Consider the following 12,301-nt stretch of genomic DNA (forward strand, 5'->3'; position numbering starts at 1 on the left):
ATATTTTCTGTGTTTGTGACTTGTGTGCACTGTGGCTGCACGTGCATCAACAAAGGAGCAGCGCGAAGCGTGCGCCTGTGTCCCATAAGTAAAGAGCCGGCTGGCTCATTTCTTAAAGGGTGGTGTAACCCACAAAGTGCACTACTCTCCAGCAAAAATAAAAAAATATTTTCTGTGTTTGTGTGCTTTTTAGCCGCACGTATATATCAATATAACATAAATGGAGGAACAAACTTTCTCCGATAAAAATAAAATAGGGAAAGATCAAGAACCACTTCCTCCTAGTGCTGTTGCTGCTGCTGGGAGTTGTTCATCATCCCAGAGAGGAAGTAGGAACATCACTACTTTTACTAAACAAATGACCCTCCAACAGTCCCTAGCGATGAGGATGAAGTACGACAGCAGTTATCCTGAAGCAAAACGTATAACTGAGGCCTTGACTGCTATGTTGGTGTTAGACATGCGTCCGGTATCCGCCATTAGTGCAGTGGGATTTAGACAATTGATAGAGGTAGTGTGTCCCCGGTTCCAAATCCCGTCTAGATTCCACCTGCATCCTCAAAGCAGCAGCGACAAGCATGCGTCTGTCTGTTAAAGGGTGGTGACACCCTCATAGTGTGCTACACAAACAATAAAAATATTGCTCTTTTTTTTTCGGTCTTTGTGAAATGTGTGGGCTATAGCCGCACCTGCATCCTTAAAGCAGCAGCGACAAGCGTGCGTCTGTCTGTTAAAGGGTGGTGACACCTTCAAAGTGTGCTACACAAACAATAAAAACATTGTTCTTTTTTTTTCTGTCTTTGTGAAATGTGTGGGCTTTAGCCGCACCTGCATCCTTAAAGCAGCAGCGACAAGCGTGTGTCTGTCTGTTAAAGGGTGGTGACACCCTCAAAGTGTGCTACACAAACAATAAAAATATTGTTCTTTTTTTTCTGTCTTTGTGAAATGTGTGGGCTGTAGCTGCACCTGCATCCTTAAAGCAGCAGCGACAAGCGTGCGTCTGTCTGTTAAAGGGTGGTGACACCCTCAAAATGTGCTACACAAACAATAAAAATATTGTTCTATTTTTTCTGTCTTTGTGAATTCTGTGGGCTGTAGCCGCACTTGCATCCTCAAAGCAGCAGTGACAAGCGTGCGTCTGTCTGTTAAAGGGTGGAGTAACCCTCAAAGTGCTCCAAAAAATAAAAAACTATTTTTTTAATGTGTTTGTGACTTGTGTGCAATGTAGCCGCACGTGCATCAACATAGTAGCAGCGCCAAGCGTGCGACTGTGTCATAAGCCAAGGGCTGGTTTGGACATCTGGTCCGGACTGAAGGATGTGCCAACAATTTCTGACAAGTCTACTGTCACTGCATATGATACTGTCCTCAAAGCAGCAGCGACAAGCGTGTGTCTGTCTATTAAAGGGTGGTGACACCCTCATAGTGTGCTACACAAACAATAAAAATATTGTTCTTTTTTTTCTGTCTTTGTGAATTGTGTGGGCTGTAGCCGCACTTGCATCCAAAAAGCAGCAGCGACAAGCGTGCGTCTGTCTGTTAAAGGGTGGTGTAACTCTCAAAGTGCTCCAAAAAATAAAAAACTATTTTTTTTATGTGTTTGTGACTTGTGTGCGATGTAGCCACACTTGCATCTTCAAAGCAGCAGCGACAAGCGTGCGTCTGTCTGTTAAAGGGTGGTGACACCCTCAAAGTGTGCTACACAAACAATAAAAATATTGTTCTTTTTTTCTGTCTTTGTGAATTGTGTGGGCTGTAGCCGCACCTGCATCCTTAAAGCAGCAGCGACAAGCGTGCGTCTGTCTGTTAAAGGTTGGTGACACCCTCAAAGTGTGCTACACAAACAATAAAAAAATTCTTCTTTTTTCTGTCTTTGTGAATTGTGTGGGCTGTAGCCGCACTTGCATCCTCAAAGCAGCAGCAACAAGCGTGCGTCTGTCTGTTAAAGGGTGGTGTAACCCTCAAAGTGCTCCAAAAAATAAAAAACTATTTTTTTATGTGTTTGTGACATGTGTGTGATGTAGCCGCACGTGCATCAACATAGTAGCAGCGCCAAGCGTGCACCTGTGTCATAAGTCAAGGGCTGGTTTGGACATCTGGTCCGGAGTGAAGGACGTGCCAACAATTTCTGACAAGTCTACTGTCACTGCATATGATACTGTCCTCAAAGCAGCAGCGACAAGCGTGCGTCTGTATGTTAAAGGGTGGTGACACCCTCAAAGTGTGCTACACAAACAATAAAAATATTGTTCTTTTTTTTCTGTCTTTGTGAATTGTGTGGGCTGTAGCCGCACTTGCATCCTCAAAGCAGCAGCAACAAGCGTGCGTCTGTCTGTTAAAGGGTGGTGTAACTCTCAAAGTGCTCCAAAAAATAAAAAACTATTTTTTTATGTGTTTGTGACTTGCGTGCGATGTAGCCGCACGTGCATCAACATAGTAGCAGCGCCAAGCGTGCGCCTGTGTCATAAGTCAAGGGCTGGTTTGGACATCTGGTCCGGACTGAAGGACGTGCCAACAATTTCTGACAAGTCTACTGTCACTGCATATGATACTGTCCTCAAAGCAGCAGCGACAAGCGTGCGTCTGTCTGTTAAAGGGTGGTGACACCCTCAAAGTGTGCTACACAAACAATAAAAATATTGTTCTTTTTTTTCTGTCTTTGTGAATTGTGTGGGCTGTAGCCGCACTTGCATCCTCAAAGCAGCAGCGACAAGCGTGCGTCTGTCTGTTAAAGGGTGGAGTAACCCTCAAAGTGCTCCAAAAAATAAAAAACTATTTTTTTAATGTGTTTGTGACTTGTGTGCAATGTAGCCGCACGTGCATCAACATAGTAGCAGCGACAAGCGTGCGTCTGTCTGTTAAAGGGTGGTGACACCCTCAAAGTGTGCTACACAAACAATAAAAATATTGTTCTTTTTTTCTGTCTTTGTGAATTGTGTGGGCTGTAGCCGCACTTGCATCCTCAAAGCAGCAGCGACAAGCGTGCGTCTGTCCGTTAAAGGGTGGTGTAACTCTCAAAGTGCTCCAAAAAATAAAAAACTATTTTTTTAATGTGTTTGTGACTTGTGTGCGATGTAGCCGCACTTGCATCCTCAAAGCAGCAGCGACAAGCGTGCGTCTGTCTGTTAAAGGGTGGTGACACCCTCAAAGTGTGCTACACAAACAATAAAAATATTCTTCTTCTTTTTACTGTTTTTGTGAATTGTGTGGGCTGTAGCCGCACTTGCATCCTCAAAGCAGCAGCGACAAGCGTGCGTCTGTCTTTTAAAGGGTGGTGTAACCCTCAAAGTGCGCTCCACAAACATTAAAAATATTTTTCTTTTTTTTTCTGACTTTGTGAATTGTGTGGGCTGTAGCTGCACCTCAAAGCAGCAGCGACAAGCGTGCGTCTGTCTGTTAAAGGATTACATCGGTGACAGCATCCAAGTAGGCATGTCAGACAGTCCGTACCTGTACTGGCAGGAAAAAGAAGCAATTTGGAGGTCCCTGTACAAATTGGCTCTATTTTACCTGAGTTGCCCCCCCTCCAGTGTGTACTCCGAAAGAGTGTTTAGTGCAGCCGGGAACCTTGTCAGCGAAAGGCGTAGGAGGTTGCTTCCACAAAATGTGGAGAAGATGATGTTCATAAAATGAATTATCAACTCTTTCAGGGAGACCAGCCTCTAGAACGTACAGAGGGACCTGTGGTTCCAGCGGGGACGAATTAATACTCTGTGAGGATGAGGATGTACACACTGAAGAGGGTGAGGAATCGGTGGATGAGGAGGATGAGGATGACATCTTGCCTCCGTAGAGCCAGTTTGTGCAGGGACAGATTAATTGCCTGCTTGTTTTGTGGGGGCCCAAACGAACCAATCATTTCAGCCACAGTTGTGTGGCAGACCCTGGCGCTGAAATTATTGGTTTGTTAAAGTGTGCATGTCCTGTTTATACAACATAGGGTGGGTGGGAGGGCCCAAGGACAATTCCATCTTGCACCTCTTTTTTTTCTTTGCATTATGTACAGTTTGGGGCCTAGTTTTTCAAACTGCCATCCTGTCTGCCACTGCAGTTTCACGCCTAGATGGGTCACGTGTTTGTGCCGCCCACTCGTGTCGCTTAGCATAGTCATCCAGCTACCTCGGTGCAACCTTTTGGACATAAAAACACTATTGTGAGGTGTGAGGTGTTCAGAATAGACTGGAAATGAGTGGAAATTAAGGTTATTGAGGTTAATAATAGCATAGGAGCAGAAAAACCTACAAATTCTGTGATTTTAGCTGTTTTTATGCTTTTTTTCAAAAAAATACAGATCCAAAACACAAAACCCAGAACCCAAATCACGGAAGGGTGGTTTTGGCAAAACCAATCCAGATCCAAAACACGAAGAAAGATCCAGATCCAAAACACAAAACACGAAAAGTGGCCGGTGCACACCCCTAATATATACACACTCCACAGTTACTGGTTCAGATGATTCCCCCCCAACATGTGCCACAGTTATAACGGTGTTGCAGGTGTCTTACCTGCAGCCTTCCGGATGAAGGTGGACTGGAGTGCAGTGATTCACCAGAATCACCACCGCACAGGAAACTGCCTGGGAGTATAACAGGAAACTGCCTGGGAGGAGCTGTGTGTCACTGCATCAGCTCCCCCCCATATTGCAATCTCCGTGGCTACGAGGAGCTGCCGCGCATGCTGGCCGCTTCCTCTACTAACAGGTTCTGTTCAGGACTCCAGTGAGATGGAGACAAGACTCTCCGTCTCACAAAAAAAAAATCGCTTCAGCAGCGGTGATGGATCGGCGGCTAGGGGGTACTGAAAACCCCATGCGTTCGATACTGGGATTGCGGCGGGCCCCCCTCTGTGACTGCTGTGACCGGGCCGAGGACTCCAGTGCCGGCAGTCCCCCCCTGATGGCGGCCCTGCTCCTCACTAACACACCACAGGCACACACACTTATACACTGACACTACACTCCTCAATAACACACCACAGGCACACACACATATACACTGACACTACACTCCTCAATAACACACCACAGGCACACACACATATACACTGACACTACTCTCCTCACTAATACACCACAGGCACACACACACAAATACACTGACACTACACTCCTCACTAACACACCACAGGAACACACACATATACACTGGCACTACACTCCTGACTAACACACCACAGGCACACACACATATACACTGACACTACACTCCTCACTAACACACCACAGGCACACACACACATACACACTGACACTACACTCCTCACTAATAAACCACAGGCACACACACACAAATACACTGACACTACACTCCTCACTAATACACCACAGGCACACATACATACTAACACTACACTCCTCACTAACACACCACAGACACACACAGACATATACACTAACACTACACTCCTCACTAACACACCACACACACACATATACACTGACACTACACTCCTCACTAACACACACATATATACACTGACACTACACTCCTCACTAATACACCACAGGCACACACATATACACTGGCACTACACTCCTGACTAACACACCACAGGCACACACACATATACACTGACACTACACTCCTCACTAACACACCACAGGCACACACACATACACACTGACACTACACTCCTCACTAATAAACCACAGGCACACACACACAAATACACTGACACTACACTCCTCACTAATACACCACAGGCACACATACATACTAACACTACACTCCTCACTAACACACCACAGACACACACAGACATATACACTAACACTACTCTCCTCACTAATACACCACAGGCACACACACACAAATACACTGACACTACACTCCTCACTAACACACCACAGACACACACATACATATACACTGACACTACATTCCTCACTAACACACCACAGGCACACACATATACACTGACACTACACTCCTCACTAACACACTACAGACACACACATATACAATGACACTACACTCCTCACTAACACACCACACACACACATATACATTGACACTACACTCCTCACTAACACACCACACACACACACATACACACTGACACTATACTCCTCACTAACACACCACAGACACACACACATAAACATTGGCTACATGTAAAATAAAAATTATACCAGAGAAAATATAAGACAAACCTTACTCTCAGACAAGATTACACAGAAAATGACAGGATTACATTCACCAAACTTCTCTAACAAATCACCTCTCACAATGTATCTTTTACCCTATTAGAAAGCGACTAGTAAGTGTTGGTCTCTTTGTGGTCAGATTTGTGATCTGTTTTCACTGGAAATATCAAAAGTGATGACAAATCCGACCGACTTCGCCATTGGTTTTCATTTTTTTAGACTCAAATACGCTGTACATATCCTTCGGTTTATTTCAGTTTTGAAACAAACGCATAACTGAGGTTTATAAATTTAGTCCCCAATATGCAAATACTGTACCTTGCACATAAATCTGCCGCTCTGTTCAGTGTTTCAAGTATACAGTAGGAGATTGTCAAGGAAATAAGCTTCATATTACATAGTTACAAAACGTACTTTTTAAAACACAAAGTGCCGCATTACATCTTTCAGAACACAGGAAATATGTTAATGATGTTTTATTTTTGTATTCATGAGGAAATTGACACCTTCATATACATCTGACAGTAATATAGAACTCAAGTCATTAGAATTTAAACATTTTATTTACTTTCTACTAAATACTCACCCCATTTTTTTGATAAAAACATCTTGATAAATTTCTTCTTGCACCTTTGGGGCACATGGTTTCTTTTATACTGAAACTCAATGTGCGAGAATTCTCCTGCTCCTAAAAAGAAAGTATTTATAAAATGTAACCATGTGATCTCTTATAAATGTAAAGATAATGATCTGTGATCCACGTATTGATGTACAGAAGAGATCAGTGATTTCCTTTTGGTTCAGACCTGAGCTTAGTACATGATACATAGCTAAAACAACTAAATACTCAGTATACCAGGCACATTTTTACAGTATGCTATTTTGATTTAACTTACTCTTTATGTTCGCACTTTATAGATACATTTTTATTTTCCCAGTTCCCCCAAACTAAATCAGTGGTTTAAAAAAACTAAAGTTTTAGCAAACAGTATCATTGACAAATTGTTTTGTGACATTGCGAGATACATAGTGCAGTACTTAGACCTCCCCATTCATTTCTATGACTGTAGAGAGACAGATTGCTTAGTCATTGTGCTTCTAAAGATGTTATCTACTGCGAAATGCGTCAGGAGGATTTAATCTCTTAATTGTTGGATTTATACTTAACAGATGATTCCAAGTGCCTAAGGAGTTAATCACATGTGCACGTTGGATGCAAACATATCAGCTGGAAGGATCCAACTAAAAAGTCCAAAAATCTATGCAAACTTCAAGTGGTTCTAAAATGCTACTACTGTATTACTAGTCACCCAGTAATAATCTTCACTTACTGCAATCCAATTATATATCTCTCCACCTGTTCATGCACTGCCCGTAATTTTGAACAACTTTCTGTAGACTTTCTAAGGTCAAAATTGAACCATCTAATAATGACTGTTTACACAAAACCCTTTTGAATTAATACCCTATAAATTCAAAAATCACTGTTAAGAATATTATTGATGATCAAATACATGGATTTAGATTCCAACTTATATAAAAAATATCACCATTTATTTGGTATTATTGGATACAATTTGTAAAAATTATATTTACATTTTTGAGAGCTCTATAACCTGTTACTGATTCTATGCTGCATTACTGTATTATTATTATTATTATTATTATTATTATTATTGTTATTAATATTATTATTATTATTATTATTATTATTAGCAGTACTATGGATTATTATTTTTTATTATAATTTTTTATTATGATTATTATTAGCAGTACTATGGATTATTATTTTTTATTATTATTATTATTATTATTATTATTATTATTAGCAGTACTATGGTTTATATGCATTTATTTTTAGTGTTGGATATAATAATAGTGGATGTTATTTGAAATAAAAAAAAAACATTTCACTTATATGTTATTAATGTTGGAGGATGATCTATAACTGTTTATGGGACCTATTCATTAAACATTAAAATTCTCTGGAGATAATTAGCTTTAGAACTCTCATGGAGTTCTAGCTAATTATAGGTGGAATTCATCATTCCACCTCTCCATAAGTATCTATTCCGAAAAGCTGTCATTTTTGCGATGAAAGCTTTTCGGGAAATAGATACTTTTCCCGCCTACACTACCTTATCGCATCTGGAAACAGTGCTGCGCATGCGCTGTTACATCTGTAAAACCAGCGCATGCGCAGCACTGCCTACAGATGCATTAAGTTTCATACCCCCCCGATCCCCCCCACCCCCCTCCCCCCTCCGCTCACCTTCCCCCCCCCGACTTACCTGTCCGTGCAGCAGCCTCCGGCTCCGTCCTGCTGGTCTGTCATGTGGTTTCCCAGCAGACCACATGACAGATTAGAAAAAAAAAACATTTTTTTTTTCTTTTTCTAAACTTTTTTGTGCTCTGCTGGGGAGCACACATGACAGACCAGCCTCCGGAGCCAGAGGACGGAGCAGAGCGCCGGAGGGACTCGTCGGGGGACCTGCACACGCTGGTACAGGTAAGTTTCACCTGCTATTCGCCACCTCACAGTGGCGAATAGTAACTGCATCAAATTCCGAAAATTTATAATTTTCAGAATTTGATGAATACCACAATTTCCACATCCCCGTACTAATGTACTAATGTACCCATACTAATGTACTAATGTACCCATACTAATGTACTAATGTACCCATACTAATGTACTAATGTACGCATACTAATGTACTAATGTACTAATGTACCCATACTAATGTACTAATGTACTAATGTATGGGGAGTGTGGAAATTAACGCAGGGGAACTTAGCAAGGAGATATCTCAGATATCTCCTGTGTTAAGTCTGTTCATGAATACCAAAATAACGTTATTTAAGGAAAATGTCCTTAAAAACGTTATTTTAGTGTTGATGAATAGGCCCCTATGAGTGAGAAGTAGCACAGTCTGATTACTTATAATTGGACACTGCTTTGTACGCGTTTGCTCACAGAGAATGTCTCTCATTTTCCATTTTCTCTAATACTGTAAATGGGCTAGGGGGTCTATGTACTAAGTCTTGGAGAGAGATTAAGTGGACGGAGGTAAAGTAGCAAGCAATCAGCTCCTGTCATGTTTCAAACACAGCCTGTAAAATAACAGTTATAGTAGGAGCTGATTGGTTGGTACTTTATCTCCATCCACTCTCTAAGACTTAATAGATAGATCCCTAGATCTGCATAATGTGCCAACGCTGTGAGAGAAGCTAAGATTTAGGTTAGGGAACCGTATGTAATATTTTCTCTATTATTATTATTACTATCAGTTATTTATATAATGCACACATATTCCGCAGCACTTTTATAGAGCATATTTGTGCATTCACATCAGTGGAGATTACAATCTATATTCCCTATCACATGCTCACACACACTAGGGTTAATTTTTTTGTTGGGATTAGCCTACCAGTATATTTTTGGAGTGTGGGAGGAAACTGGATTACCCAGAGGAAACCCATGTAAGCACAGGGAGAAAATACAAATTCCACACAGTTAGGGCTGAGGTGGGAATCAAACCCATGACCTCAGTGCTCTGAGGCAGTAACGCTAACCATTACACTGTCTGTGCTGCCTAATATTTTCTCTCCCTTTCTGCTGCCATTTAATAGTCAGGAAGTCTAATGTGCGCAGAATAAATCATTCCCTTCAGGGTCAGGACCACAGGGGTCACATACACTATGGGGCACGGAGATGAGTGGGGCGTGCTAATACCCGGCCTCCGAGGTCCCTGCTCTCCCCTGAGTTCCCTACTCTGCCCCCATAAGACAATACATGGTCAGAGCACTATCACCCCCTCTATGTGCCCCCAGACACGAGAGGGGCCCATACTTTTCCTATGTCCCGGCAATGCTCTTTTCTACCTTTGGTTCCCTGAAATGTATGGCAGTGACAATATTGACCTGCCCTATAATGGTAACTAGATTTAGTGACTTGTAAACCACTGAATATATTGCATTTTGTTTAGCACTAAGAGATAAAATAGAAAAGAAACCCATACTGTACCTCCACTAGTTCAAGGGGCTCCTCATACAGGGGTTTATATAAATACCGGACATCTTCCATCTGGTTGAAGTGTTTCACAGCCTTTATTATCCGTGCTTTATCCGAGGTGTCCCATCCTGGAGCCTGAGAGAGACAGATGTCTAATGTGACTGCAGAGAGTAAGAGCAGAGACAGCCAGCAGCTCCTCATCTTGTGCTGGGTTAGAGGGATCCTCCGGTCTTTGAGTCTGTTTTGCACCTTTATACCATATACAGCCTCCTCCTCCTGTAACATCATATTTGCAGGATATGATATCATGTAGCTACTGATTTCCCTCGTCACTTCCACTTTATTATTGTCACCACAATCTGCGCTGTACAGAAGTTTCAAGTTCTCTTCCAGTTAATAATTAGAATACAAATATCTGACCACAGTGCTGACTTCTCTCTTCTGTGATTTATGCTGATGACAGGAATGTGGGAAAGCCATGTCAGCAATTGCGGGTGCTGAAGGTAGTACGGCCATGCCATGTTAGGGGCAAGACAAGGGCCCTGGTACTTGCTACCCACCTCAGCGCTCCTGATAGCAAGCATCTGTAACTGTACCTTACCCTTGATCCACTTTCCTGGCGTGGTCGCATCAGATGCCAGTCAGAAACCCTGACTAGGTGGCTGCAGGAAGTTAATCTCCCTGCAGCCGCCTTTGTCAGAGAGACATAAGGGTCACTGGGTCTGGGGCCACCTGGTGCGAACTCTGGATGTCATGGCCTAAATAAAGGGGCTGGAGACTTTGCAGGGGATCCCAATAACATCACTACGGGGACAGCCCAGCATTGTCAGACAGGCTGGGCTGTCCCCAGTGACTGGGCAGTCTGCAGTGTTGGCTCCTCTTCTATGACAGGAGAATGTCACACTGCAGCACCCATCTCCTGTCACTGCAGAGGAGCCGGCATTTTGGTGTCACTCCCTCCGAAGGTGACACCCGGGTATGGCCCCCCGCCCCTCATGATGCCACTACAACTTGCAACTCCCCCTTCAGTGTTTAAGTACCTGGCTGCACCCCCTCCCGGCATGGCTGCAGGGCAGCAGCCACTTCAATAAAAGCAGCAGTTGTGGCTCCTATTAGCCGCAGCTGCTGCGACGTGTCCTGCTGGCGGGACCCCCACCCCACTCTTCCGGCTTCTCTGCGGCTGTGTCTGCACTAGGAGAAGACAGCAGCTGCAGCTCCACCTCTCCCTCCATGTGCATGGTAACTGCTGGCCACAGTTATCAGGCGGATTCAGCATGGCCGGCGGTTCAAATCCCGACAGCGGTATCCCGGCAGCAGTGAAAATCCTGATCGTTATAAGGTAAGTATTGACTAACCTATTCTACCCCCCCTAACCCTAATCTCCCCCCCAAGTGCCTAACCCTAGTCCCCCCTCTAAGTGGATAAACCTAACCCCCCCCTTCCCCGCCACCTAACCCTAACCTCCCCCCGGGGGTGCCTAATGCTAACCCTCCCTTCCCCTAGCCTAACCCTAACCTCCCTGGGGGGTGCCTAACCCTAAGTCCTCCTTGGGAACCCTAAACCTAACCCTCCCCCCCTTCGATCAGTAAGCCGGGTGTCGGGATTTCAATGCCTGTCATTTGACCCTTGCCTGGATTATACAGTCAGGAAGCCAACGGTCAGGATTCCGTCCATTGGCTTCCCGACCAGGCAGTGTGTATATACAGTATGTGTGTGTATATCTATCTACCTAAGATATTATGAGTATGTACTGTATATAATATATATTTACCACTGGTCTGACACTTGGAATCAGGGCCGTATGGAGGGTGGTGCGGCCGATGCCTCCGCACGGGGCAGAATCCTCCAGGGTCACCGGTCACACACTTCCCGGCTCCAGAGGTCTGCAGGAAGAGACCTCCTGCAGTGGTGCGCGGCGCACCGAGAACGCAGACGAAGGTTCCTGCCCACCTCGACTGAAGATAAATTGGCACAGAGTAAAACTGCATGTGCGATACTCTGCAGAGGCTTTTTCACAGTGTGACATTGTTACAAGTCCAGTCCAGGACTTGTCTCCTGCTAGTATTCCTCCTGCTCCTGACCATGCTTCTAGGTTGCCGGTTGCTAGGAGACCCAGACGTCAGAGGATGTCACATGTTTCC

At 43.8% G+C, this 12,301-nt stretch overlaps 1 protein-coding gene across 1 annotated transcript in view; it reads right to left on the reverse strand.

The window, feature by feature from the left end:
* The window catches only part of LOC148509395 (prophenin-2-like), a 31,347-nt gene extending 20,932 nt beyond the window's left edge, over window positions 1-10,415 (reverse strand). Inside the window, exons 1-2 of the mRNA XM_088443118.1 lie at window positions 10,173-10,415; window positions 6,732-6,833 (exon numbers count right to left, since the gene is read on the reverse strand). Coding sequence (XP_088299244.1) covers window positions 6,732-6,833; window positions 10,173-10,361 — 291 coding nt within the window. The 5' untranslated portion in view covers window positions 10,362-10,415. The remainder of the gene's footprint in view (window positions 1-6,731; window positions 6,834-10,172) is intronic.
* Between the last annotated feature and the right edge of the window lie 1,886 nt (window positions 10,416-12,301).

This window comes from Taudactylus pleione, unplaced genomic scaffold, assembly GCF_031769625.1.
Source record: "Taudactylus pleione unplaced genomic scaffold, aTauple2 ptg000327l, whole genome shotgun sequence".
Taxonomy (NCBI): Eukaryota; Metazoa; Chordata; class Amphibia; order Anura; family Myobatrachidae; genus Taudactylus; species Taudactylus pleione.